General features: G+C 34.5%; 6 protein-coding genes and 1 pseudogene across 9 annotated transcripts; 4 read left to right on the forward strand and 3 right to left on the reverse strand.

Moving 5' to 3' along the window:
* Positions 1 to 439: 439 nt before the first annotated feature.
* Positions 440 to 3,053, forward strand: LOC107363474 (golgin subfamily A member 5-like). Its single transcript, XM_015930704.3, has 2 exons — positions 440 to 608; positions 683 to 3,053. Exon 2 carries the CDS (start codon positions 747 to 749, stop codon positions 2,805 to 2,807), a length of 2,061 nt encoding a protein of 686 aa, XP_015786190.2. The 5' UTR covers positions 440 to 608; positions 683 to 746; the 3' UTR covers positions 2,808 to 3,053.
* Positions 3,054 to 3,308: 255 nt separating this feature from the next.
* LOC107363478 (PAT complex subunit CCDC47) lies at positions 3,309 to 5,622 on the forward strand. The gene is made up of 6 exons (XM_015930710.3): positions 3,309 to 3,634; positions 3,722 to 4,260; positions 4,320 to 4,421; positions 4,499 to 4,692; positions 4,763 to 4,821; positions 4,881 to 5,622. The coding sequence occupies exons 1-6, from the start codon at positions 3,409 to 3,411 to the stop codon at positions 5,228 to 5,230; spliced, it is 1,470 nt and encodes a 489-aa protein (XP_015786196.1). The 5' UTR covers positions 3,309 to 3,408; the 3' UTR covers positions 5,231 to 5,622.
* Positions 5,623 to 6,125: 503 nt separating this feature from the next.
* On the reverse strand, positions 6,126 to 6,910 carry LOC107363484 (mpv17-like protein 2). The gene has a single exon (XM_015930716.3). The coding sequence runs from the start codon at positions 6,767 to 6,769 to the stop codon at positions 6,194 to 6,196; it is 576 nt and encodes a 191-aa protein (XP_015786202.1). The 5' UTR covers positions 6,770 to 6,910; the 3' UTR covers positions 6,126 to 6,193.
* A 367-nt stretch (positions 6,911 to 7,277) lies between these two features.
* LOC107363476 (uncharacterized) lies at positions 7,278 to 9,556 on the forward strand. 2 transcript variants are annotated; one of them, XM_015930707.3, is made up of 3 exons: positions 7,278 to 7,652; positions 7,726 to 8,941; positions 8,997 to 9,556. In XM_015930707.3, exons 1-3 carry the CDS (start codon positions 7,407 to 7,409, stop codon positions 9,062 to 9,064), a joined length of 1,530 nt encoding a protein of 509 aa, XP_015786193.1. In that variant the 5' UTR covers positions 7,278 to 7,406; the 3' UTR covers positions 9,065 to 9,556. The 2 variants fall into 2 exon arrangements, with proteins under 2 accessions (XP_015786193.1, XP_015786192.1); XM_015930706.3 differs by having other exon boundaries at positions 7,726 to 9,556.
* Positions 9,557 to 10,072: 516 nt separating this feature from the next.
* Positions 10,073 to 11,149, reverse strand: p24-1 (transmembrane emp24 domain-containing protein). Its single transcript, XM_015930715.2, has 3 exons — positions 10,909 to 11,149; positions 10,494 to 10,739; positions 10,073 to 10,410 (listed from the first exon to the last, which is right to left on the reverse strand). Exons 1-3 carry the CDS (start codon positions 11,071 to 11,073, stop codon positions 10,183 to 10,185), a joined length of 639 nt encoding a protein of 212 aa, XP_015786201.1. The 5' UTR covers positions 11,074 to 11,149; the 3' UTR covers positions 10,073 to 10,182.
* Positions 11,150 to 11,612: 463 nt separating this feature from the next.
* Positions 11,613 to 21,240, reverse strand: LOC107363469 (CCR4-NOT transcription complex subunit 1). Of its 2 annotated transcripts, none has more exons than XM_015930692.3 (8): positions 21,004 to 21,240; positions 19,642 to 20,209; positions 18,961 to 19,440; positions 17,583 to 18,892; positions 12,903 to 17,513; positions 12,310 to 12,814; positions 11,978 to 12,245; positions 11,613 to 11,901 (listed from the first exon to the last, which is right to left on the reverse strand). In XM_015930692.3, the coding sequence occupies exons 1-8, from the start codon at positions 21,109 to 21,111 to the stop codon at positions 11,793 to 11,795; spliced, it is 7,959 nt and encodes a 2,652-aa protein (XP_015786178.2). In that variant the 5' UTR covers positions 21,112 to 21,240; the 3' UTR covers positions 11,613 to 11,792. The 2 variants fall into 2 exon arrangements, with proteins under 2 accessions (XP_015786178.2, XP_089123490.1); XM_089267364.1 differs by lacking the exon at positions 21,004 to 21,240 and adding an exon at positions 20,607 to 20,959.
* Positions 21,241 to 21,484: 244 nt separating this feature from the next.
* Positions 21,485 to 23,690, forward strand: LOC107363795 (peptidyl-prolyl cis-trans isomerase 6 pseudogene; annotated as a pseudogene). Its single transcript, XR_016198618.1, has one exon. The product of XR_016198618.1 is annotated as a peptidyl-prolyl cis-trans isomerase 6 pseudogene (transcript).
* The last annotated feature ends 735 nt before the right edge of the window (positions 23,691 to 24,425 follow it).

Here is a 24,425-nt window from a genome sequence, read left to right on the forward strand (position 1 = left end):
AGATCGAAAAAACTTGGTAATCATCTCTTGGCGTTTTCTTTGACTGCACCAGTCGGAGCTTTTGTAACCTATTTTACTATAAATGAATCCGCACAAGAGACCCTTTCTGATTATAATATGACGGGTGTTGTAATGTTTTTCAGTGGTGTTAGCATCAATATCAATATTAAACATAAACATCAGTACATAAACTGTATTTTGCGGGTTAGCTTCTAAAATTTATAAGATTGTCCATCAGTTCATCTAAAAAGTGATTTTGCTAAATTCACTCTAATTATCACATTGGAACATTGTGATATTGAGTTATTTCATTGGTAATTTCTTTAAATCAATGATTAAATGCTGTGAAAGTTTTGTTTTATTAATTTCCATTCAGTTGGAAAAACAATTTATCAAATTTCAAATTGAGCGCCTATTAGTTTACTTTTGCAGTGTTGTAAGTCAAAACAGAAAGAAAACAATTCTAGATTTGGATGTTTAATTGTGATGTAAAAGTAATTGATTAATATTAATGTACATTAAATTTTCATGAAACAAGATAATTATTGTGAGTATGTTATGACCTGGAAGTGACCATTTTTCGTTGGTTTTCTGTTTTAACTGAAAAGGTAATGCCATTGAACTGTACCAACTGACAGATCTTACAACGTAAACATCACTTTGTTTTCTCTCTACTTTTTAGGTTAATTCGTGAATTTTTGTTATTAAACATTTTTGTGGTGTTTTGCTCAATCTAAAATATCAATATGAGTAGCTGGCTCTCTGGACTTGCTAGTAAAACAGAGGACATTCTCAATAAAATGGACCATGCAGCAGCAAATGTTTTGAGTACTTCCGAGAGTAAAATTGTAGGCCGATCCAATGTCTCCAGTGATTATCGAGAGAATGAAAATTATCATCAAATCGACATAGATGGCTCATCAACTATTTATCAACAGCGACCTCAACCTCAATATATTTCTCCTGGAAATCAGAATACTGTTCAAGGATCTCAACGATCAGCACCACATTCCAGAAGCTCTTCCATTTCTTCATCTTTTTCTACAATATCAGCTCGTGAAGTTGTGAATAACTCAAATTATACTAAACCTAGCAACACTAAGGCAGTGGACGATGATGAGAAGCTTTTTGAATTTTTAAATAGCAAAGGTTCGTCAGTAGCCTCAACTCAAGGATCTGATTCTCCTAAAACCGATGTAACTTCGGAAGAGAAACAATGGTCTGAAGTTGAGAATCCAGATGTTGAGACTTCTTCAGATAAACTAGAAACTATCGTGGAAGTAAAAAGAGAAACCTCAGATCAAGTGATAAAGCTTAAAGATCAAGTCAAATCACTTACTCGAGAAATAACGCAATTAACTAAGCGGAATGTTGATCTAGAAACCGATTGCAAACGACTACAAAAACGATTGGACAATTGGCAGTCTCAAATTGTGTCTAGTGACAATGCATTAAGAGAATTACAATCTCGAGAATCAGATTTGAAAACTACAGTTGATGTCAAAGATTCACAATTGGCTGTTCTCCGAGTTCGACTTGAAGAATGTGATGATAAATTGAAAGAAAAAGCAAATATAATTAAACGATTAGAAGAGGAAAATGAAACACTGTTGAAAGAAAGGGAAGATAACTTGAGCAATTTCGACGAAAATTTGATAAGTTTGAGGCATAGAATCAAGGAATTAGAGGAATCACTTTTAAATGAAAAAGAAATCCGACTTCAGGCTCAACAAGAGACAATGAACACAATCGGAAATTACCAGGAAAGCCAACGTCAATTAAGTGAAGAAATAGCCAATTTACAACGCCAGTGTGCATTAGAAAGAAACATGGCCAAAGAATTGGAAAAACAGTTCCACGCTCTGCAAACAAACCACGAAGCATTAGAGAATGAGTTCAGTGAATATAGAATAAAAGCTCAAAGAACTTTACAATCAAAAGATGACTTAATCAAAGCCTTACAAAACGATGGAACTTTTAAAGAAAACGAAGACACTAATCAAGTTAATATTTTACTGCAATCGGAATGTGATTCATTGCTACTAGAAGTACAAGACCTTCGTAACAAAAATGATGCACTGACAAAAGAATTGGACACTATATGGAAAACTCAAATCACCTCTTTGAACGAACGGATTAGTCAATTATCAGCAGCACTCGAGGAAGAACAAGATTCCAAGAATGATCTAAAAAACGAAGTAATTCGGTTACAAGAAGAGTTGAAAGATTTTGATGAAGATCATGAGAGGATAAAAAATAATTTACAAGCTAGAATCCAAGATAGAGATATTGAAATTGAAAAGCTGAGAAAACAATTGGTTTCCAAACGATCTTCAGCTCCAGGAGCAAGTTCATACGATGAATTGGAAACTCGAATCAAAAACTTAACCGAGAATTTAATACAAAAGCAAACTTATGTTGAACAATTGAGTAGTGAACGTCATTCATTGGCTTTACAATTAGAAAGAACCGAATCCAGATTGAGAGAATCATTAGATGTAATTTCAAGTAATAAAAATATGAACAATATTCCCGGAGCTGTAACTATTGGTATGATGCATTCATCACCAGCGTCTAATTTAGTCAACAGAATAAGACCTTTGGTTGAAGAAAGTCCTTATGATGGCCAAGTTACCAGACGAGTGAAACGAGCTTATGACCACATCGATGGATTTAGCTTACGACTTGGTTTGATTTTGCGTCACCATCCTTCCGCTCGCGCCTTTGTTATATTCTACATTTTGTTGTTGCATATTTGGGTGATATTCATCCTTTTTAATTATCGACCTAAAATAACTGAACCTTGAATTATTCAATTTTTGTTGTTCTAATTACTCTAATACCTCTGTTTTATTGGTTTAAAGTATTCCTAAGAATTATTTACCTCGAAAATGAGTTATATTACATAAATTATATTTCCATCTAGTGTTTTATCGAGAACTAAATTTTTTATGCAAAATATGTGTTTTCACTCATTCTTTCATTGATTGATCTGAAAGTTACATCGGTTTAACTTATTTTTAAAACTAAAATAAAATTTAAGTAAAAAGTAAGATTTGATTCCTTGTGTAATATCTTCATGAAAACATTGCTTGGCTTTGGCTAGCAGCTCAAATGCCACTTTAACAGCCCGAAAATTGGAACGGGCTTATTATAGAAAGAAAAGTAACTAACAAATCAAATGTAATGATGAATTTTATCAAAAATTAACATTGGTTTCAATTGACGAGTTAAAATATCGATAAATAGCAACCGCTGGAATATCGATGATAATCATCGATATCGATAATATCGCTCATTTCTAGCATTGTGTAATTTATCAATGGTTGGTTTAATTAATCAGCCATCAAAATCAATCAACCTATTTAATTAATTAATTTATTTGATATTGTGCATCTTTGGGCTAAAATGGCGCAAAGGTACGGCAGAAGACCGGTTCTCAGATTTGTATCTGCAATGCTAACAGCGAATCTAATTTTGAGTCTTCTCCTGGAAACTCTGCTTTTTGGCTGCTCTACTGCTGCATCATCACAGAAATCTGTCGATTCCTATGAAGAAAATGAGTTTGCTGAGTTTGAAGAGTTTGAAGAAGAGGAACCAGATATCCCAAAAGTGCAAAGATCTGCTGAACCAGGTGAGTTGTAATTTCATATTTATTGAGTGATTAAATAGAGATCATTTGTTCATTTCGCTCCAATCTCGTTCTCTTTTTGCATTTTAGTCAAACCACCGGATTCAGAGGAAGATGATTTAGTGGACTCGACTGTGGACAATGAAGATGATGAATTAGATGTTGTAGAAGAGAATGAAGACTTTGATCCAGGTGATTCCAAAGGAGATGCTGATGCAGGGTCACCAACACCATCATCCGCTCATAGACCTGATAATATTGAAATCACCAAAGTGCCAATCCATCTTAGAAACAGCTGGGAAAGTTATTACCTCGAAGGATTAATGATTTTGTGTCTTTTTATTTATTTTGTTAACTTTATAATTGGTAGAGATAAAAACCAGAGATTAGCTGATTCATGGTTTGAAGGCTATAGAGATTTGCTTGAAAATAATTTTTGTCTTGTTGGAGACGATGGAAAAAAAGAGATTGAAAATCTTGGTTTGATAAAAGAGACTGAGAATGTTTTCACATTATGGTGTAGCGGCAGAACCTGTGTTGAAGGTATGCTTGTTGAATTGCGATTTATAAAAAGACAAGATTTAATTAATTCTATATCAAGGATCGTTATGCCTTCACACGATGAGATTGTAAGTTACATTGAAATTTACTCGTTTACAGACTCTAAAATGTTCCTATTTTCTTTCAGTTAATTCGTGTATATCTTAATCAAGATGCTATGGATACGTTTGTTTTTACAGCCGCTCATAAAAAAATAGCTCCTAAATTAGTTAAAGAGATGAACGATTTTGTAAGTTTTAGCAACATTTGTTGACATTATACTTAAACTGATCACTGATAATAATAAGCATGTTTTTTTACTTGCAGGCAACTTTCGCTCCTAAGATAAAGTCTATGGAGAAATATGGAGTATCTGATACTAATTATGTCATGATGAACGAAATTGGTGAAGTTGCTGGGGCTATTTTAGACTCAAAAATTGTCAGTTTACTTAATAAATATCCAGATGCCATCCAGTATATTCATATTTCCGACCAATACTCCGGTTATCGGCTGAACGAGTAAGCTTTTTAAAAACCAGACTCAACAAAAGTGAAATACTACAATTTTATTTATTTTAATTTTTTTCAGAGATGCTCCATTAGTCAAATTTCCTGATAGACGAAGAGTTATGATGTTTGGTTTCAAATGTAAGATCTTTCTGTAGCTTTAAATATTCAAGAATCTAATCTGATTTGTTTTTTTATAGATCCTAATAGTGGAAATACAACTGCCGAAGATATTGAATCTTTCAAGCCTCTTCTTCAGATGGTTTTTTATTTAATTGAAAAAGTCCGTCGCTTCCGTCTGAGTCGAGAGGGTAAAAACAAAGCCAATAAAAATAGACAAAAATTGGAAGAATTGTTCCTAAAAGCAACTCACTCACAACGCCAGGAAGCTGCTCAAGCTAAAAGAGAGGAAAAGAAAAGAGCCGAAAAAGAGAAGATACTTAATGAGGAAGATCCAGAAAGACAACGTAAATGGGAAGAGCGGGAACATAGACGAGAAATGAAGAAAAAGACATCGAAAATGAAGCAAATTAAAATTAAGGCTATGTAATTTAAATTTTGAAATATGGTAAACAATATATTCGTTAGTTATAGATTAGAGCCGATGAGCCTCTCTCTCTTTCTTTCTTTTGTTAAATTAATGCAACTAATTTCACTGCTAATGATCTGTTCTTTCAACCAAATTTGAATCTTTATCAATTAGTAATCATCATACCTCGTTCTCTTCAATTGTCTGGTAATTAACGAGATGCATATAAAAACTAGACGCACTGTTAATTTAAAAGGATTCTATCTATATTAAGTTATCGCATAACTTCTCCATTGAAAGGAACTTAAGTTTATTCTAGACTTGCAATCACGCAAATAAATCCCTTTCTGAGTTTTGTTCTTAGTACAAATAATACAATATCATGGGTCGCAAATAAATTTTTTTTACATTTACATGAATTGCAATTTTACGATTTTACAACTATTACATTAGTCCACAGAATTGGAATCGACGATTGGGGCTCCAAATCGATAAATTTGCTAACCAATTAATCATTTGAATTCAGCATGTGCTGTTACATCAGCTATTGAAACTTTATTTTATATCTGACATTTCAATAAATTGAAGCGAATCAATTGTGATTTACATTATTGCTATATAAGTTAAGATTTTACAAATGATAAAACAGAAAATGTCCAATATCAGTCAGTGAGTCAAAATATCGACCGATCGATCGCTCTGCTCAAAGAGTGTTTTGTCTCATTTTAGAGAGCAAGGTTTCCAAATCTCGGTAAGGCTTTACTTTTATGGACAAAGGCGTTAACACTATAAACTTGTTTAATTATGAGTTTTAAATAAATTTTGATAGAAATATAAAAATTACGATTAAATTGTTGTACAAGTTATCAGAAATTTAAATAAACTTGAAATCACAGATACCAATTACAAACGAAGCTTTGTCAATTGATTTGCACATTCATAAATCATACAAATATGTTTATTAATGAACACAGACGACAAAACTTATCTGTGAAAAACAAATGAAAGAAAATTATCATAGAAAAAGGTAAGAACAGCTACAAAAAGATAACGATATTTCGGTGGTAAAAAGTAGAAATTCAAAGCTTGTGCAGGTGCAAAACAACACCAATCAACCAACATGATGTCAACTATGTTCTTTTTAAACCCTTCGAACCATTCTTCATTAGATTTGCCTTCTGTTCGTGCAACAAGGTAGTAAAAAACTGTAAGAAGAGGCGGTGCAATTAGAGCTTCACAAAGTAATTTTTTTGAAATAACAGTCAAAGACCTGCCAGGAAATTTTCTATCCAAAAATAGATACCAATAATGACCAGCAGCTCCGAAAATTAATCCACCAGCAGCCATACCAAATGCGCGTTTATTATCAAAAACAAAGGCTTGAGGTTCCATTTCTTTGGTCTTCTCGACCGGTTTGGGATAAACATAATGCGAAGCATATTGTTGAATCACATCAGCACCGACTAGACCAAGAGTACCGACAACTGTATTTGTTGTGAGTAAATATCGAGGTGAGAAAGCAAGGTTGAAAATCTTTCGCAGTTGATGATGGACATACATTGTGATGATCACTATTAATAATTGTATTTAACAACTAGTGGCAGTTAAAATTTAATTTAGTGAGACTTCATCTAAAATAAGGTATACATAACAGCACCTAGAAATGAATCTAGTCAGGAACTATTTCAGCAAGAAGTGTCGAGGTCATATACCTGTGATAAACATCTTCATTATTGAATCAAATGTAACTAATCTCCGAGAAAACACATGCTTTCCTAGATTAACTAAATATCAAAGACTAAGTTACCGGGTTGTTACGAGTGTTTAGTCGCTCAGATGTATCTGAAGCGGTATTGATTAGATTAAAAACACTAATTATATTAACTGTAATCACGAATTATAAATAACTTCAATTTCTCAAGATTTATCAATCGCATTGGGATTTTGAGTAACCATCAGTGTTTCCGCATACTGTTGAATCTCATTGCGTTATTATTAATGCAATCGACTGGCCGTGAAAATAGACTTCTATTTGTAGAGCAGAAACAGAGGAACAGCAGTTTTTGATAAGTTGCTTTCACTGAACTCGGATTAGTCTTTCTAAATATTATTATTGTATAACTGTTCCAATTATTTATCTGAATTGTATATTTCTTATTATTCTTGTTAGCCCACCTTATTTCGGATTCTTATCGAAATGGAGCCTGATAATCAATCCAATCAGTCGCGTGAACGTTCTATTCCAATAACAACAACTCAAGGTAACATGACTACTACACACTTTCCTTTAACATCATCTTCGTCTTATTCTGGTGCCTCGAGTCCTTTCAACTCTGCTAGGAATGATATATTTAATCAATTTCACCAATTTAGAAAGAATCAACATCCAGACGAGATGTTTTCCGATAGTACATTTTCATCTCTTAATCATCCACCAATGAATGTGAGTAAATTATTTAATCTTGAGTTTTTGTTTTAATTTTAAATTTTAATCCATCTTTTTATCTTTTTTGTAGTTGGCTTCTAGACATGGAGATTTTTTTTCTCATGGGCACAGAGATGAAACTGACGACGGTCAAGAGTCACATCAACCTCGGATTTTCAACATCCCAATTCAGATAGAAACAGCAGAGGGAGTTGTTCCTCTTTCAAGAACCAACAGTCATTCTCCAAGCTCTTCGCAGTATCGGAATCAAAGCTATCATGCATCACCAACTCCTGGTGGTGGTCCCATCGGCTCTGCATCTTCCAGTCCAGTTCCAGAAAGAGTTGGTGAACAGAGCAGACAACGTCCTGGTCCAAGTCCTACTCCACCGCCTAAACCTAAGTTTATTCCTTCTTTTAAGCCTGAAGCACAGAGCTATGCTCAACCCCAACACTCTCAGTTCCATCGTGTGCACACAATTCCAGTCAAACTTGAAAAGAATTGCAAGCCTAGTGAGCCTATGTCTTATTCTCCTAATCACAATGAAGAAGTCAGACAAACCGTTCCTGTTCATGACCAAAAAGCATCAGCTGAAGCAAGATTTGGTCGTGATTCTCCAGACTCTCAACAATCCGGTGGACCACATGTTGTTAATATTCCTATAAATCTTGAAAGTAGCCAGTCCGGTGAAAGTAAAAGTAAAATTTCAGATCGAGCTGGTTCCGGTCAATCAAAACCAGTTGGTGATTTTACAAAAGAATCTTTTGATTCACTTGATTTGGTCAGAAACGTTGAAAAAGAAACCTGTAGACTAGAAAAGGAGGTGATGGAGTTTGCTGGAGAAGGACAAGATAAAAATTATAGATTTTTAGATGAAATGCTTACACGTTGTATGCTTAAACTTGACAACATCGACTCTCATGGCCGTGAAGATGTTCGATCTGCACGAAAAAGTGCTTTGGCTCATGTTGATCGTGTCATCGCTATTTTAGAGAGCAAGGTTTCCAAATCTCAAACAGTTGAGAGTCAAATCGAAACATTAGCAGATAAAATTGAAACCGAATGTAACATGCAGCAACTGTCTGACGCAGCTAGTTCAATGGATTCCGAGCCAGAAGAGACTCATAAACAGGGAGTTAGTGAAATTTCTGAGTCCGTAACTGGACAGGACAACGAGCCTGATGAAATGGAGATTGAAAGTGGCACCAGTCAATCAAAGAAGATATCAGATGAACAAATCGATACACAGGACGAGGAAACTAATGATGAAGCCATTGAGGAGGACCCAGCAGGCGATGATGGTTTAAGTAAAGATTTTAATAATTGTAATAATTTTCAACTTAGTAACAAAAATATTTGCAGAACAACAGAAGAGGTCATCATTGAAGAAATGGATAAAGAGGAATCTCCAGCGGAGCCGTCCAAAATAAGCTGCAAAGAAGCTGTTGGTAGGAAAGCTTTCAATGAGATTGACTCAATGAGACAAGAGACTTTGGATACTTTCGACACATCACATTCCAATGAACCTAAGGTAGATTTTCCTCCAGATGATCAATCAGATGATCCATATAATAATGTTATTAAAGAACCCATGGATATTGAAGGTGATTCAATGGATAGCTGTGAAGATTTGGTTAATGCCAAATCTGGCAAACTTTGCATTGAAATTACATCAGCTGATACGGATGGCTCAAATGTATCTGATGATGTCGATATTCAGCCTTTGATAGAGCTCTGTCAATAATCGTGCAAATTACATTTCTATTTTTACTGTTATTGTTGATTCCATCTGATATGCTAAATATCATTCTGATACTTTTGAATATCAACCAAGATTCATTATCAAATTGGATCTATAAAAGCCAAAAAGATCATGTTAATGAAAATGGATTAGAGTATAAAGTGAATAAGTGACATAATAATGACCTAATAAGTTACATGAACGCGAACATCTTTTTGCAGCACTTTGCTTATTTCTTCCAGCTATCTCTGGTTACATTTAATCAAAAAAGAGGTAAATTCAATTGAAATGATTTGTTAATTCAGTTCTGATTTCGTGAGTGGTTCTGTAGCCAAAAAGTGGTGAAAAAACGTCAAATGACTCTGTAAAACAACAATTTATTATAAAACTTTCACTTAAGAAAATCTGTGAATGACAAATGCAGAGGAAAAAATGCGATTAGGCATAAACTGGTCGGTGTTTGACTTTTCGGCTAACAGGATATTAATAATTTTTCAATTTCACGAGTTTCTAATCAGGGCATTAATTATGTTGAATCTTTATGTATTGGCTATTTAAAATTATTTATTTATAATTGTGCTTATTGTCAATCGATTGTTATCCTGTAAATCATAAGTAAGTCTCTGCAAGTATTGAATCAAGCTTGAAAAGTTATTAAAGTTAATTCCATTTGAGATTGTAAAAAAGGAAAAGTGAATTTGTGAGTAATAAAAGTTTTTATACTTTAGATTTATTTGGATTGATTCACAGTTATATGGATTCAGTGCTGTTTCAAAATAAATGGTGACTTCTTAAATGCTAGTATATTCAATATGGTGTGTTAGATTTTTTGTCGGTGAAGAAATTTTTCAAAATCATCACTTGGCCAATACCAATGACGAAAACAAGGAAAGTTTCAGCTGTGGACCAATAAGTGACACGATTTTTCAGATCTACAGCTCTCTTGCTTCCTTTAGCCTCATTTAAACGATAATGAGTTTGAGCATCGATTATTGTGTTGAGATTGTTGTGAATATTTACAGTTGAAGTTTCCATCTATTGAGATAGAACAAGGATAGAAGTATTAGTTTTATGGTGGCAGCTAATGACTAAAAACGGATATAAAAAAGCAAACTTACTTTTGTTAATGCTGTTTGGTGTTCACCAGTGCCTGGAAGAGGAGGTTCCTCTCCAACTTGAAAATCAAAATAAACTAATTTATGACTAAACGTAGAAAATTCATTGCTAAAACAGATAGTATAAACTCCTGTGTGTTGAGGAGTCCATGTAAACGTATCAAATTGCTTTTTAACTCCTTGGTAAAGAACTTCATCCCTGGGTCCTGTTAAAGTCATGTCAACATCATATTGTCCGCCGGTAACAACCTATTCAAGGCAAATGAAATAATTTGTAAAGTCTCAGATTAAAATCATATAAATAGCGTTTGAAAATTAACAGTGAATGTTATAGCATGAATAATATAATTGCAAAGAAAATATTGCACAGCAAAGCAATAAGTGAATCATTCAAAAATAGAAGCAATAAAAATCTTACCTGAAACTCAACTGTAGACTTAGTTCCTTGTGTAATATCTTCATGAAAACATTGCTTAGCATTGTCTGGCAGCTCAAATGTCAATTCAACAGCTCCGATCATTAAAATTGGATATATTAAAGAAAGAAAAGCCAGGGTGGCTTCTTTTGAATTAACAAAACCCATAATTAAATAATAAGAACGATAAAACTGCCACAATCAAAACTAATACTAAATTCCACGTTTACATATGACTTTTAAAATACAACATTACGTACATGTCAGCTTGTGTAAGAAAAGTAATGATGAACGATACTATCGACTTTTTTATTTACCTATCGATATGGAGAAGCATTCAAATGTCAAAAATGAATCAAGATTTAAAAAATAAGCGTTCAATTTGTGATTCAGAATCACAAATAATTTTCTCATCCTTTATATAGAAATTAAAAAAGTTGAAAATAGTGGTTATAATTATTGAAGGAAAAGGTCTTAAATCAGTTTAAATAAATAAACTCTTAACCTTGAAAACTTGGTAACTTGATAACATCAAATTAATATTTCAAATGAGCCTGATTATTGTGTTCATATTATCTATGAATTGAAATCAATAGTTCACCAAATTTGACGGAACAATCGTTCCTATGTATACTTCGTTAGTTTCATTGATAAACAATATTTGAACACTATTGAATGAATAAAAGCTTAGAAAGCAGGGGATTGAATGCAATTTAAAAATAACATTTATTAATCGATAGCGAAACGGTAATAGTAACATTAAAATACAAATTGTTAGATCAGTTTTAATATAAGTACAGTTTCTTGCTCTCCTCAAAATCAACTATGTAAATTTGTCTTTATTTTTCATTTTGTAGCGTCATAACTCCCCGTAGCGACAATATTTATTATGATGATTGTGAGCGAACAAGCTCCGCAGAAATTTGACCAGAGTTGCCGGTGCCTTGATTTTTTTGTTGTTGCTGCATACAGCTTCGAGCAACAGATTCGAATAATCTGAATAAGATAAAAGGCAAGATAAAATGAAATTAGATTCTATATTTTGGATAAAGTTAGCTTAATTCAAACTTACTTTTCAATTTCAGGTGCACACCGAACAAACTCGTGATTCCAAAATTTAAATGATTGGTTTTTAATTAGTTCAATAAAGGTTACCAAAAGACCCCATGGATGTGGACGATTTACGATGAGTCTCTCCAAAAGAACTCGAGTAATTTGCTCCTGAATGGCTTCAGTATTACTCTCCGCAAAGATGTAAAGAAGAGTACAGCTAAAGTAGTGTGTATGTGAGTTAGGATATCGTAACTGATTAGCTATCGCATTAAGGAATAAATATCGACCTGTAAACAAAGGAAAAGGAAAGTTAGCTTTGAATTGATAACTAAAAGTTTACTAATAAATTACCTTCAGTGTCCAAATCTACAGCTAAATTCTGGAAAATATCCATATGTGATGAATGAGCAATGCTAGACATGGATATGTGTTTTGGAGTAATGGCTTGAATAGCAGATTGACCGACAAAGAGAACCAAAGCATTAATCAATGGTATGTTGTAGCGATTACCATCAGAACCATTAGGATTTTGAAGATAACCTCTGAGTTCACATAGGAAAGTGACAGGACTTCGTGTTCTCAAGTAAGAATCAAGTTCTTTTCTGAATGGTACAGTTGCTAGAGCAGATAAAGTGTTTGATGCTCCTTTAGGAGATTGGATAATCTCTGGAAGTGAGTCAATCTTGAGATTTGGTGTGAATGGATCAGGCAATCGCATATTACGAGGGAAAGCGCTGAGAACCAGATTTCTCATTTGAATTGCATTGGGTGGAATAGCATCACAAAGCTCATAACAATACTCACACAGGAATTCAGGGAAATCATGAAGCAAGATGAGTAGAACTTTGAGTGTACCCTATAAGATGAAATTACAGGTATTAGAAGAGAATATAAGAAATGTAATAAAATAATAATGAATAATGAATAATGAAATCAACGCTTACCTTGTAAAGAAGATCGATTGAATGAGGCAATTCAACATTTCTTAAGAATGGAGCCAAGAATTTGATTATCTCAATCAATAGAGGTGCATAAAATATCCATCCTTTAGTTGAGATAATGCTCGGAGTTGAATTTGGTCCGTTAAGACACTTTTCCATGAAAATGCGATGTCCAATGAAATCAAGCCAGGCAAATGCAAAAGAAGGTGCTTTACTCGGTTTAAGAAGCTTCAAAGTTTGACAGAAAGCATTGAGAACTTGGTATTGAATACTTTCGTAAAGGGGGTCAACTTGACTTGGATTGATACCAAATCCTAATTGATGCTGGAAGTTGTTCATAGCAGGTAAACCTAAGTTGTTTGGACCGAGAGTCAATTCCATCAGCAGAATAATCAAGATACGATAATAAGGAAGATGTTGAAACTCTTCATTTCGGATTTCTTGGTCATGAATTGCAACACCTCCAATTATACCCAAAACTTTGTTCAGTAAATTGATCTTTGGAGTTGATTCGGACATAGATCCAGTGTTTGAGCCGCTATGTTTAACAAGCATCACAATGAGGTGTGCAAACGCGTCAAGTGTTTGGAAACATTTAGTACGAGCTTCCAAGACAGATGCATTATTAGCATGCTGACCATTTAAGATTCTGTAACAGTTGTCTACACAAAGCTCAGTTGAAAGTCGGAAAAATCGTGTAATGGAATCATCTGTTTTGAGAATACCATGTTGGTTCATTGATTGTACATAGATGTGAAAAACTTTGTTGGGTGGAGTATTAGAATGATATAAATTAATCCAATCTCTCATCAATCTTTCGGTCTTTTCCAATAATTCAGAGTCTGATTCAACTTCACGAGAGGCAACGCTCATTGCTGAGCTCATCAAGAAATTGGATCCATCTGAAGGATTCAGAGCTGATGGTGCATTTGATGTTCGGAAAACATCCAAGCTAGTTTGAATCTCGAGATTTAGAGGATTGGTAGGACCAGATGATTTGCTGATCTTCAGTAAAGCTGCAATGATGTTAGGAATTTGTGTTTCACTGAGGTCCATACCATAAAGTTTCACGAATTGTAGTGCGAATGCCAATGCGATTGGGTTTGCACCGTCAATCTGCTGGGCTAAAGTAGCGTCAACATATGAGATATTAATCAATTCTGACCGCATAAGTATATCAAATAAATCATCCGGTAAAGGTGGAGTGGAAGAGCTGAGAAGGCGATCCAAAACTTGTCGAGTGATTTGTTTGGTGGTAAATTGAGCGCCATAAGCTCTAGGATCTGATAGAGCCTTTAGAATCACCAAATAAAGGTCACGAGCTCGAGTAAGGAGTAGAACTTCAACGACTCCAGATTCAACACTAATTATCAATTCAGCGAGAGCTTCTAAAATTCTTTGGATTAAATTAACGGCACTTCCAATGTTGCTTGGATTGTTTCTTGAAGCACTGACCATTTCCAATATTGAGTGCATGGTAGTAATAAGCATACTAGGTTGCATCGATGCAACGAATTGTTGGAATAGAGAATCCAATTCATTGACTAATTTATCATAAAGGGTTTGTAAGCCAGTATCAATGCTATTGGAAGAGTTTTCAGGTCCGAAGCCCGAAAGTTGTTGAGAAAACAAAGGTGGTTGAACATTGATATTAGCAGAGATTGAGTTGGACATGGCAGCTACTGTTGGTAATACATTGCTTGTGAGACTTTTCAAAAATGGTTGATCCATTCCAATAGAGTTAGTTAGACTAGGTCCAGTGGATCCAATAGATCCACCAATATTTGGAAGAGAGTTGTTCATTGATGAAGCTATGCCCATGTTAGAATGATCCACAATAGGTGAAATAAATCCTGGGATATTTTTACCTATATCTTCATAAACTTGGAATTGGAGAGGAGTTACTGAGCCTACTTTTAGACGAATAGCTTCAGGCATTCGTTCAGCTTGATAAGTTAATGAACTTGCATCACAATATCGACGACCCTCAAGTCTAGCTTTACGTCGAATATCATATTCATGTTGGAGTCTTTTATCCAGTTCTGGAATGGCCTTTTCAATTGCAGTCTTTTGAATGAAACAGCAAGCAAGGTTGATATTGCTACTAGCTATTGCATTAGCTGATTCTTCAATCATTTCTTTAGTTACTCCACTGTTCGGTCCCAATTGGCGAGTGAAAGCTTGTACAAGATGAGTGACCATAGTACCGTAAAGGGCATCTTTACTCGTAATCATAGCCATGCCAGCTGTAAGATTACGGATAAGATACTGAGCAGCAAGACACATTTTGTTTTCATCTGATTCGAGAGCAAAATCTTTTTTGATTATTTGTTCAGCTGTTGTCAAGCTTATTTTGTTACTTCTTTCAACAACTGGTCCTACCCATTCTTGAATGGATCTTTCCACTGAGAGCTTAATGAAAATCTTGAGATTCGGATTAAGCTGAATCAGAGGAAGGTCGTTACGTGTTACAATATGAGGTCCGATAGCTGAAATATTTGTTGAGATATCGTGATAGTTGAACTGTTGGACAGCCGGACTGACTGATGAAGTTGGTGTCATTGGTATTGAAGCAGTAGGTGGCATATGAATAGGCCCAATTTGAACGGTGGGTGATGAATTTGGTTGAAGTAATGAATGCGTTGCTGACTGTTGTCCAACAACTAATGGCTGTGATAACATAGACATGGATAAACGATTAGGTAAATGAGATTGCGGTTGAGTCAGCGGTGGCTTGATAATTTGGCTTGAATGAGATATTGGAGGTTGGCTTGAAATAGACTGTTGAACCGAAACTGAACCTTGAGAAGATTGAGATTGAGCAATATGCATTTGATTTTGAACTGAATTAGACAGAGTGTCATTTGCTTGATTCAAGCCGATGGAACTAATGTGACTTTGATGTTGACGTCCTCCAGCAGTTCCTAACTGCTGCTCCATCATTACTTTATTCATAATATCTTCTTCTTGGAGGATTGTAGTTTTACCAACCAATTCATTTATGTCAACATTAAGGGTTCGACAGAGGACTTCCACTTCGAATCGCAAGTTCAATTTGACTTCTCTTTCTTGGTGAAGCTCAACAAGAGCTTTAAGTATACCCATAGTCCAAGGACTAGGTGGTTTGAATACAGTAGATTTAGCACAGCTTTCCAATACTTTTGCGATGAATGGAACAACATAAAGTAGCTCTTGTGTGCCTTTGTGATAAGCTTCGATAAGCAAAAATTTAAGATTCAAATCGATGGATAAGATAGGCTTATTTTTAGCCAAAGTCAACATTCCTAACCAATGGCCAAGATTCTTCAGCAAGGTTCGATCACCCATGTTAGCAATGACTTTATCACTTCGCAATAGAACTTTGATATTTCGATAAGTTTCTCTAATAACCAATTTAGTCAATTCTGGTAGTTTAAGCAGCTCTAAAAAGTTGGCATATAAGGTATGGAAGTTATTCTCAATACTAGCTCGTCTTTGGACAAAATATTGAGCAATCCAACCATGATAAGTGTCGTCGGTCCCGATTAATTCTTTGAATTCTTCAGTCTTTTGTGCTAAGTTCATCTGAGAAAGGTTATTGATTATGAAACCAACCTTATCTTGCATTGATTCTGGAGGAATAGAATGAATTGTTTCACCAGCAGCTAATAAAGTATCTATGTTAGTTGCATTTGCAATTGAAGGTCCACTTCGTGTTGTTGATGATGTAGTAATGACCGGAGTTGAGGTTATTGGTTTATTGATTAAAGCCTGACTTGACATAGAGGTTGAGAATATTTTAGATGGAACTTGAGATAACTGTCCACCAATGGGGCCAGTTATTCCTTGAGAGCCAATGTTACTAATGTTGTTTGAATTATTAAGCATACCAGACATCATCATAACGGGGCGGTTTGATTCGGAATTAATATTGTTACCAATATAGGAGCCTATGAGACCCGGTAGAGCGGAATTCAATTGACCAGGAGCAGGAGAGTGAGCTGACACAGCAGGATTAGCTACAACATCAGGAAGAGATCGAGCAGAGGGCGGATCTTCAGATGAAGCACCATATTGGATATACTCTTGAAGAGGACGAGGAAATTCATTGAAATGAGGTATCGAAGTTAAATGTTGACAATAGAGAGGATACTCTTTAAGCTTTGATTTAAACCTATCTAGAGCAGCAATACCAAAAAAGTACATCTTGCTACTGTAAGGTTGACGAAGGGCTTCAAGCACGCATCTTAAGGCAACAACTAAAGCCATGTATTTAACTAAGCCCATTTGAATTATACCACCGAATAGTTGTGCGGTAATGAGAAGCTCTTTGTCCGGATATTGAGGGAAATAGCAGTATTCTTTGAACAGATTTTTTATCATACAGTTGAATATATCCCTTTCACGTTTATTAGGTGAGTCTTGGAATCTCCTCAGCATTTCCAGAACATCATCGATACTCATACTTCCAGTAGTTGACTGATTGTAGATCCTTTGGAAATAGGTATCAGCTTCTTTCTCAATTTCTGGATTGACAACCATCTGAGTTTCAGGAAAAATGGCATTTACATTGAAGACATAACCTCTTTGAGACTGTTGTTGTTGAGAAGCTTGTTGATGAGGCTGCAAAGATGCCTGGAGTGAGATAATTAAAGAAGACAACGATAAAATAGGTTCAGATTCAAGAATCGATTGATTAGTTACCTGAGGCTGTCCGGATTTTTGAGATTTAGGACCAACAGGTGGTTGCATTTGAGGAGTCATTATGGATGTTGTAGATGCTATTGGAGTTATTGATGACTGGGATGATGGTGTAATAAATGGTTGTCGAGACTGACTGAATGAGTTGGCAGAGCCAGTTAATGTCAGACTACCGATTCGATCGTTAAGGTCACTAAGTGAAGTCACAGTGGGAAGAATTGGAGTCTTGACATTGTTACTAATTACACCGGGAGGTGCTGATCGGGGAGTTTTCGATAAAAGGTATGAAGAGTTTGCTACCATGGTCAGAATCGTTTCGCTAAGTTCTGGTGATACAGGAAATTGTTGTGAGAGCGAGGTAGGTGTCACTGAGCTAGCGGAATTACAGATAAACTGCTGTAAGCAGGCCAAAATTGTGGCGAGAGTTTCAGATGGTAAAGCTGAGTTTAATGAGTTAACATCCAATGTTTTATTACCACTGACGAGTGCATTGCAACGACGATTTAGGAACACTATACAGGCTTTCACAAATGGTTCACCGTGTGATTCAATTTTGTCCATTAACCATTTATCTAATTTGAGGTACTCTCTTCTAGATGCTAGGCAAGCCAAGTCAATTACGAAAGGATGGCAATTGCTATTAAGCAATAGACTAAGTGCTTTAAGATCTTGAGCCACATCCAAAATTCTAGACAATCGTTGTTGTTGTTCTTCAGGTGGACTTTTCATGTAAAACTCGCACATGGATTGAAGAAGTACTTGCTTAGCCCACTGACAATTGTTTTGAACATTGCCAATCAAATCATTTGTACTCCAAATGGTGTGCAAAATTATGGCGGCGTTTGGATGGTTGCTGAGGAAGGATGGAATTGTCATGTTAAGAATATCATTTTTACAAATGGATGAGACACTTCCACATCCAAGCAAACCAAGGGCTACTAGGTCAGGACAATGATGAATTGGCCATTTAAACAGGTCGATGATTTGATTATAAAACATGGAACCCATAGTAACCGACTGTTTATTTGAGGAGTTGGCAGCACTTATTTCAATAATGATCGAATAGAGTTTTTGGTATTTCCAATTTGAAAGCTCGGGGTTGCCTTCAAAGTCAGGTAGACACTTGAGAGATTCCAAGTTAGGTACCAATTGACTTAGATCATTACCACCGCCTGGACCTGGACCTGTGGGACCAGCTGACAGTAATTTAACCACTAGTTGATTTCTAACACAGTTCATGATAACTCCTAACTGGAATTCGAGGTTATTGGACCAAAGTCTACCGAAGAAGATCATTCCTAAAAGAGAGATACCTGTAAAAAGAAATTGATTAATATATTATGGAAAAATATAAAATAAAAAATAAATGTGAAACACAAACCTTGTTTTTCGGTATTGCAAAGATTGGAACAAAATTGCCAGAATCTGGAGAAAACTGGATGTATTTTCCCAAAATGCTTATTATTGATCATTTTGCTACTTATGTTTACAAATGTTTCAGAGTCTATTTCTTGAAGGATGTCCATTAAGGGTGAGGCTGAAGGTAGAAACTCGCGACACAAATTTGCTAGAGTGTCAATTTCCTCAAACCTTTGGGGTAGATTGTTATCTTGGCCTTTGGGATGTTCACACAGTGCTAACAAAATCTTGGCGCAAAGTTTAGGTGTAATATCAAATTGACTCATCAGCTCTGAACTTAATTGGACATCGTTTTCATTGACCAGCATATTGGTTATTTGGTCATCTGAGAGACCAGAAAGATTACCAAAAGAATTGGACTCCATCTCAACACTATCACAGAATGGAGAATCTATAGGTAGAAATTTATCTTTAGAAATATGATTTCCACTAGCTTCCAAGTCTATTGAAATAAGTGATCGTCAACATGATATTCCAAGGAGGGAAAAGAATAAACAAAAGAAAGGAATTAAGATTAAAAATTGAAATAAAAAGACAATATGAAAGAAAAAAGATCCAACAAGGGTGAGGTTTTGTAGATCAGATGATGAAATTTCGCAAATGGAACAGAGAAAGGTTATTGAATATGAAAGCAGCAACCTACCTTCTTTAATTTTTTCTATACTTTCTTTGGCAAAAGGCTCTTTGCTTGAATGCAATTGCGATAACATAAAATATGTTAACTCTGGGATACTGATGAAATCACACTTGCTCAATTGAACTTCTCGTTCAGCTGAATCAAGTTCATCTAAACACAAGAGCAAGGCTAATTTATGTGTATCGTTCAATTTCAAGCATTTACAAAGCTCTCGGACTTTGTTAACAACACTTAGATCACTTGAGTTATTCTGAGTAACACCAGCAGCTCCAGAAGATTCCTGGGAACGATTGTTGTTACTAGCTCCGTTTAAGGAGTTTCCAACTGATGAACAGTCAGCGGTGTTGCTTTCAGTATTGCTACTGTCACTGATTTTATTTTTAAAAGGGCCTTTATTAAAAGAAAATCTGATTAGAGTTGAAAAATTAGGCTTCTCAAAAAATGAACCAAGATCCGAGAAGAGTTGACAAAGGATCGAATTTTTAAGAGTATCGGTGTGCTGGATTGCCAACAATGAATCGAATATACAACGATAGAGATGTCTTTCACATTCAAATCCAAATTTATTAACAAACTGTTGAAATGTAAAAAAAGAAATGGAAGGAAAGATAAAGAGAAGGTGAGATAATGTATTAACAAAATATAGAAATTACAGTGTTGAAGAACATGGTCACGTTTGCACAGTAAAGTTAATCTACAATTTTAGTTAAATTAACAATCAAGATAAAGTCAATTAGTTAATATTCAGGCTAATACACATATACACACAAAGAACGGAAGAAGAAAGAGATTTGATTGAAAATGTAGAAAGAAAAGAGGAAGAAGAGCAATGAAAGGAAGAAAGAGACTATGATCTTTCTGCAAAAGAGAAAGAGAAAAAAAATTAGGAAGACAGAGAAGAAATGGAAAAAGAAAGTAAAAAAGAAAGAGGGGGGTTAGAAATATACATTGAATCTTTTTCTCTTTTTCACCTATCTTCATTTGTTTAATGTCCGATGACTTTTTTGCCCTTCAAGACAAAAGCCATGGGCAGTGTTGAAAATTTAATTTTAAACAAAATGATTAGCTTATAAAAACTGAAAACTAAATGCTGAGTTGATTAAATAAAAAGGGTGAACCATTGGATACAAGAAAGAAGATGTAGCAGTTGAGTGTAAAAAAGAAAGAAAAGAAAGAGACTAAAGAAAGAAAGAGAAAGAGAGGCAGGAAAAAGAAATAAGGTGAAAATGTGTTTAAAAAACAGTACAAATGTAGTTGGTAACTTAGGCCAAAAATACAAGGAAAGGAAAAAAAGAGTATGATAGAGACAAGGTTCCAATAGAAACAAAGAGGGAAAGAAAAAAAGAGAGAGAAAAGGCCAAATCATACCTTTTGAAGTTCACTTAATTGTTGTTTGTAATTTTTCCGATTTATTGAATTATGGACAATATTGGACACAGCATTAAGGGCAAATTGAAGAGAATCTTGATTCATCATAATTAAATTGTTTCCTAATGTTATTTAACATTTTCTTGATGATCTTGGGCGAAATTTGGTTTGGAGAATCTACTTGTCTTTTGATAAAAATTTGAAACTCCGAAAGAGGGCGACTGCTAACTTCACTCCATAAGGGAGGGATAGTATCATTATAAAAAATAATATACCAGTCATGATTCATGTCGTATGATTAGCCGTTTTCCTATTTGCACAATTTTAACGGAAAATAGCTGCGAATCGAAATTTTTAATCAAAATTTTATCGTTATTTATTATCAAATGGATCATATTTTATAACTTGTGTTAATTTAATATAAAAAGATAATGAGTCATCGGACTTCTCTATGAATTAAATTTTCATATCAAAGGGATTAGGAAACGAAAGGACGTCTAAATGATCTCTAAATTTCCGGTTTTGTAGTGGACGATTTGCTGACTAAGCATCATAATTGGCTGATCTTTTATTTTAGGAACATTGTTTCTTTTGTGCCTCACACTAAGCATCAGCATGTATCTTGGTTTTCTAATGCCGTTTATGATGCCACTGTTTTTTAGTCTACAGCAGTTTTATGGCGAAGTGTTGCAGCATAGGTTAAGAGGTTTATAAGCATCGTTTGAATGCTTTTTCTGCATTTCATGGTCAAAGCAAACACCTTCATTACACTCCTGGTCGATTTTATTGGCCATTCTAGTGATAGAATTTAAATTACAGTAGTTTTTCTTTAATAGTGTAAGGTTAAAGTTACTTGATAGTTCTAAAATTTGCTTAGCTCTATTAGATAAATATTGTCGCATAATGAAGTTGGACTGGAAAATTCGAGATTCTGACCACCTTTGGCTCAAAAATTGAGTTGCTTGATTTTTACAAATCATTGCTTCTTTTCTCAAAATAAGTAATTCATTGGCAAGAGAAATCAAAATTGTACAAAAAAAGTTCAAACTTAAAGACATTGAGCAATTAATCCTTAGATGGTATCCAATCAAAAAACGGACATTTTGCTCTGATCAACCTAATACGTTATTCGAGTTTGTTTATTTTGTGTTGACATTGTGTTCAAACAACTGGGTGAAGTAAAAATTGATCAATAATTAATGATTAAAGTTATCCTAATGGTCATATCTGGGTGGTTGTTGAGATTAAAGGATGATAAACTTTATTCTTAATGTTTTTACTGAATCGGATAATTTATAAACAGAAAGAAGGTGTTGTTCATGATTCAAAAATAGGTGAAAATTCTGTTTCTAAACCTTTACTTTATTAAGATAATTTTTTAAAGGTTGTTGCCTCAACTAATCCCATCATCATCGTCATCATCATCATCATGTGCTTCTTCTTCATTTCTTCTTATCCTACTTTAGCTTCTCAGGTATTATTGAGCTTGACCTGGGTTGGGATGTAAAAAGAACCAGATCCCGTTATATACACACTCAAACACCTTCTCCATCTTTTTGATCATTACCTTTCTTTGTTGGATCACTAAAATAAGACCAGTTTTCAGGCTACAAATAGGCTGTTCCCTTAGCTCATTGTCATCATTCTTGAATTTGGTTAGGTCTAAGCGTATGTCTTGTTACAGAAAAAAGAATGTATTAAAATGATCAACATAAAATAAGTGCCAAAAGTAAATCCATCAACGTGTCATCCAAAATATTACAGCAACATTGTTATTAGTTAAATTTAAATAAATGATTGGAAGAATTGCTTTTTGTTCCCTGGTTCTTTGTAGCCTCCAATGGTCCCAATTAGCGGATAGTTTAGCAGTGAAGATAACACATAAAGTTAAGTTTGATGTTTCCATTGGTGGCAGATCAGCAGGAACCATAACATTAGGATTATTTGGTGATGTTGCTCCCAAGACGGTCAAAAATTTTGTTACCTTTGCTGGCAGAGGTCACAATGGTTATGGTTACAGAGGATCCAGATTCCATCGAGTAATTGCCAACTTTATGATTCAAGGAGGAGATGTTACCAATCATGATGGAACCGGAGGATTGTCTATCTATGGAAGAACGTTCCCAGATGAAAATTTCCTTGTTCAACATAAGGAACCTGGTATGTTATCCATGGCCAACGCTGGTAAAGATACCAATGGAAGTCAATTCTTCATCACCACGGTACCTGCTCGTTGGTTAGATAATAAACATACAGTCTTTGGTAAAGTAATTGCTGGTATGGACATTGTTAGAGCTATTGAAAGGCTACAAACAAATGCGCAAAATGATGCTCCTATTCAAAACGTTATCATTGAAAATTCAGTAGTTGAAGAAGTTAATCAGTTTATTAATCTAAGACAGTGAAAAGAGTGAAATATCCATCAGAATCGATTCACCACAAAAAGAAATAAAATTCAATACTGATTATTGGTAAAATTAAAAGATGATGTGGCGTTCAAACCAGTTAAGGACCAATAGTAAACAAAGAGCTGGCAAAGACAAAAGTAAACTCTACTTATTAATATAAGTCATCAAAGTTCATAACAGTTTCATTTTTGCTCAACTGTTAAATTTTTTATATCTTTTTAACTCTTTCGCATGTAAATTTTCATTTCTAATAAGAGAATAAACGTTTTTTATTGTAAATTTTGAACTATTCAGTTAAAGCTACGAAACTGAAATAACTGAAAGGAATTTTGTTGTATCTTTTTTATTTTTATTATTATTATTACTTTTAACATATTTACAGAGGAATGTTCAAATGAAAACATTCCGTAACCAAAGCATGAGTCTTCGGGGAATGGTTCATTCGTTATTCGAAATGATGTTAAATAGAAACGAATGCTGAAATTGACTCCATTTTAATGCTCTTGCAGACCAGCCAGTTAAGAGTACCTTAACTTGAAAGTCAAAGTTTTCCCATTTATTCCTTTATTTCCAATCATTCCTTTTGATTGAAAACGGTACAAAAGACTGAAACATTAGAGTTTAACAAATCTTAAAATATTTTTGAAATCAAATTCAGCTAGCGACGAGTCTATGCATCATCGACAGCGATTAGTGTTGAACTAACTAATTAGAGGCTTCATGACTCTGTGACAATTAGAGAGGGTTTACTGTAATTCGTTTGGATAAAGAAAGGTTTTACCCGATAATCTTAAACTTAATGCAATCGGCCCAAGCTCTTACCATTCTGTCTCCACTGAAACAAGTATCATGAATAAACTGTTCTCCATGATGACTTCATAAGAAAATATTTGCTGTTAAAGATTCTTATGGTAAAGATGGATTATAACTTGTTTGGTTAATACATTATATTACAATGTATATTATAAAATCTGTTCAAATCTTTTATAAAAACGTTTTTCAAGTCATATTGTT

Source organism: Tetranychus urticae, chromosome 2 (assembly GCF_039701765.1).
Source record: "Tetranychus urticae isolate SD_2017Ah chromosome 2, NJAU_TeUrti_SD_1.0, whole genome shotgun sequence".
Classification (NCBI taxonomy): domain Eukaryota; kingdom Metazoa; phylum Arthropoda; class Arachnida; order Trombidiformes; family Tetranychidae; genus Tetranychus; species Tetranychus urticae.

Bases quoted from the DNA above. Each gene is read 5' to 3' on its own strand.
- LOC107363474 (XM_015930704.3), top strand. From the start codon at position 747: ATGAGTAGCTGGCTCTCTGGACTTGCTAGTAAAACAGAGGACATTCTC.
- LOC107363478 (XM_015930710.3), top strand. From the start codon at position 3,409: ATGGCGCAAAGGTACGGCAGAAGACCGGTTCTCAGATTTGTATCTGCA. The intron at 4,422-4,498 runs GTAAGTTTTAGC...TTTTACTTGCAG, and splicing joins TTAAAGAGATGAACGATTTT to GCAACTTTCGCTCCTAAGAT. The intron at 4,822-4,880 runs GTAAGATCTTTC...GTTTTTTTATAG, and splicing joins TATGATGTTTGGTTTCAAAT to ATCCTAATAGTGGAAATACA.
- LOC107363476 (XM_015930706.3), top strand. From the start codon at position 7,407: ATGGAGCCTGATAATCAATCCAATCAGTCGCGTGAACGTTCTATTCCA. The intron at 7,653-7,725 runs GTGAGTAAATTA...TCTTTTTTGTAG, and splicing joins TTAATCATCCACCAATGAAT to TTGGCTTCTAGACATGGAGA.
- LOC107363484 (XM_015930716.3), bottom strand. From the start codon at position 6,769: ATGTATGTCCATCATCAACTGCGAAAGATTTTCAACCTTGCTTTCTCA.
- LOC107363469 (XM_015930692.3), bottom strand. From the start codon at position 21,111: ATGATGAATCAAGATTCTCTTCAATTTGCCCTTAATGCTGTGTCCAAT. The intron at 19,441-19,641 runs GTAGGTTGCTGC...TTATTTCAATAG, and splicing joins TATAGAAAAAATTAAAGAAG to ACTTGGAAGCTAGTGGAAAT. The intron at 12,815-12,902 runs GTAAGCGTTGAT...TTCATCTTATAG, and splicing joins CAATCGATCTTCTTTACAAG to GGTACACTCAAAGTTCTACT.
- p24-1 (XM_015930715.2), bottom strand. From the start codon at position 11,073: ATGGGTTTTGTTAATTCAAAAGAAGCCACCCTGGCTTTTCTTTCTTTA. The intron at 10,740-10,908 runs GTAAGATTTTTA...TGCCTTGAATAG, and splicing joins AGTCTACAGTTGAGTTTCAG to GTTGTTACCGGCGGACAATA. The intron at 10,411-10,493 runs GTAAGTTTGCTT...CTATCTCAATAG, and splicing joins ACCAAACAGCATTAACAAAA to ATGGAAACTTCAACTGTAAA.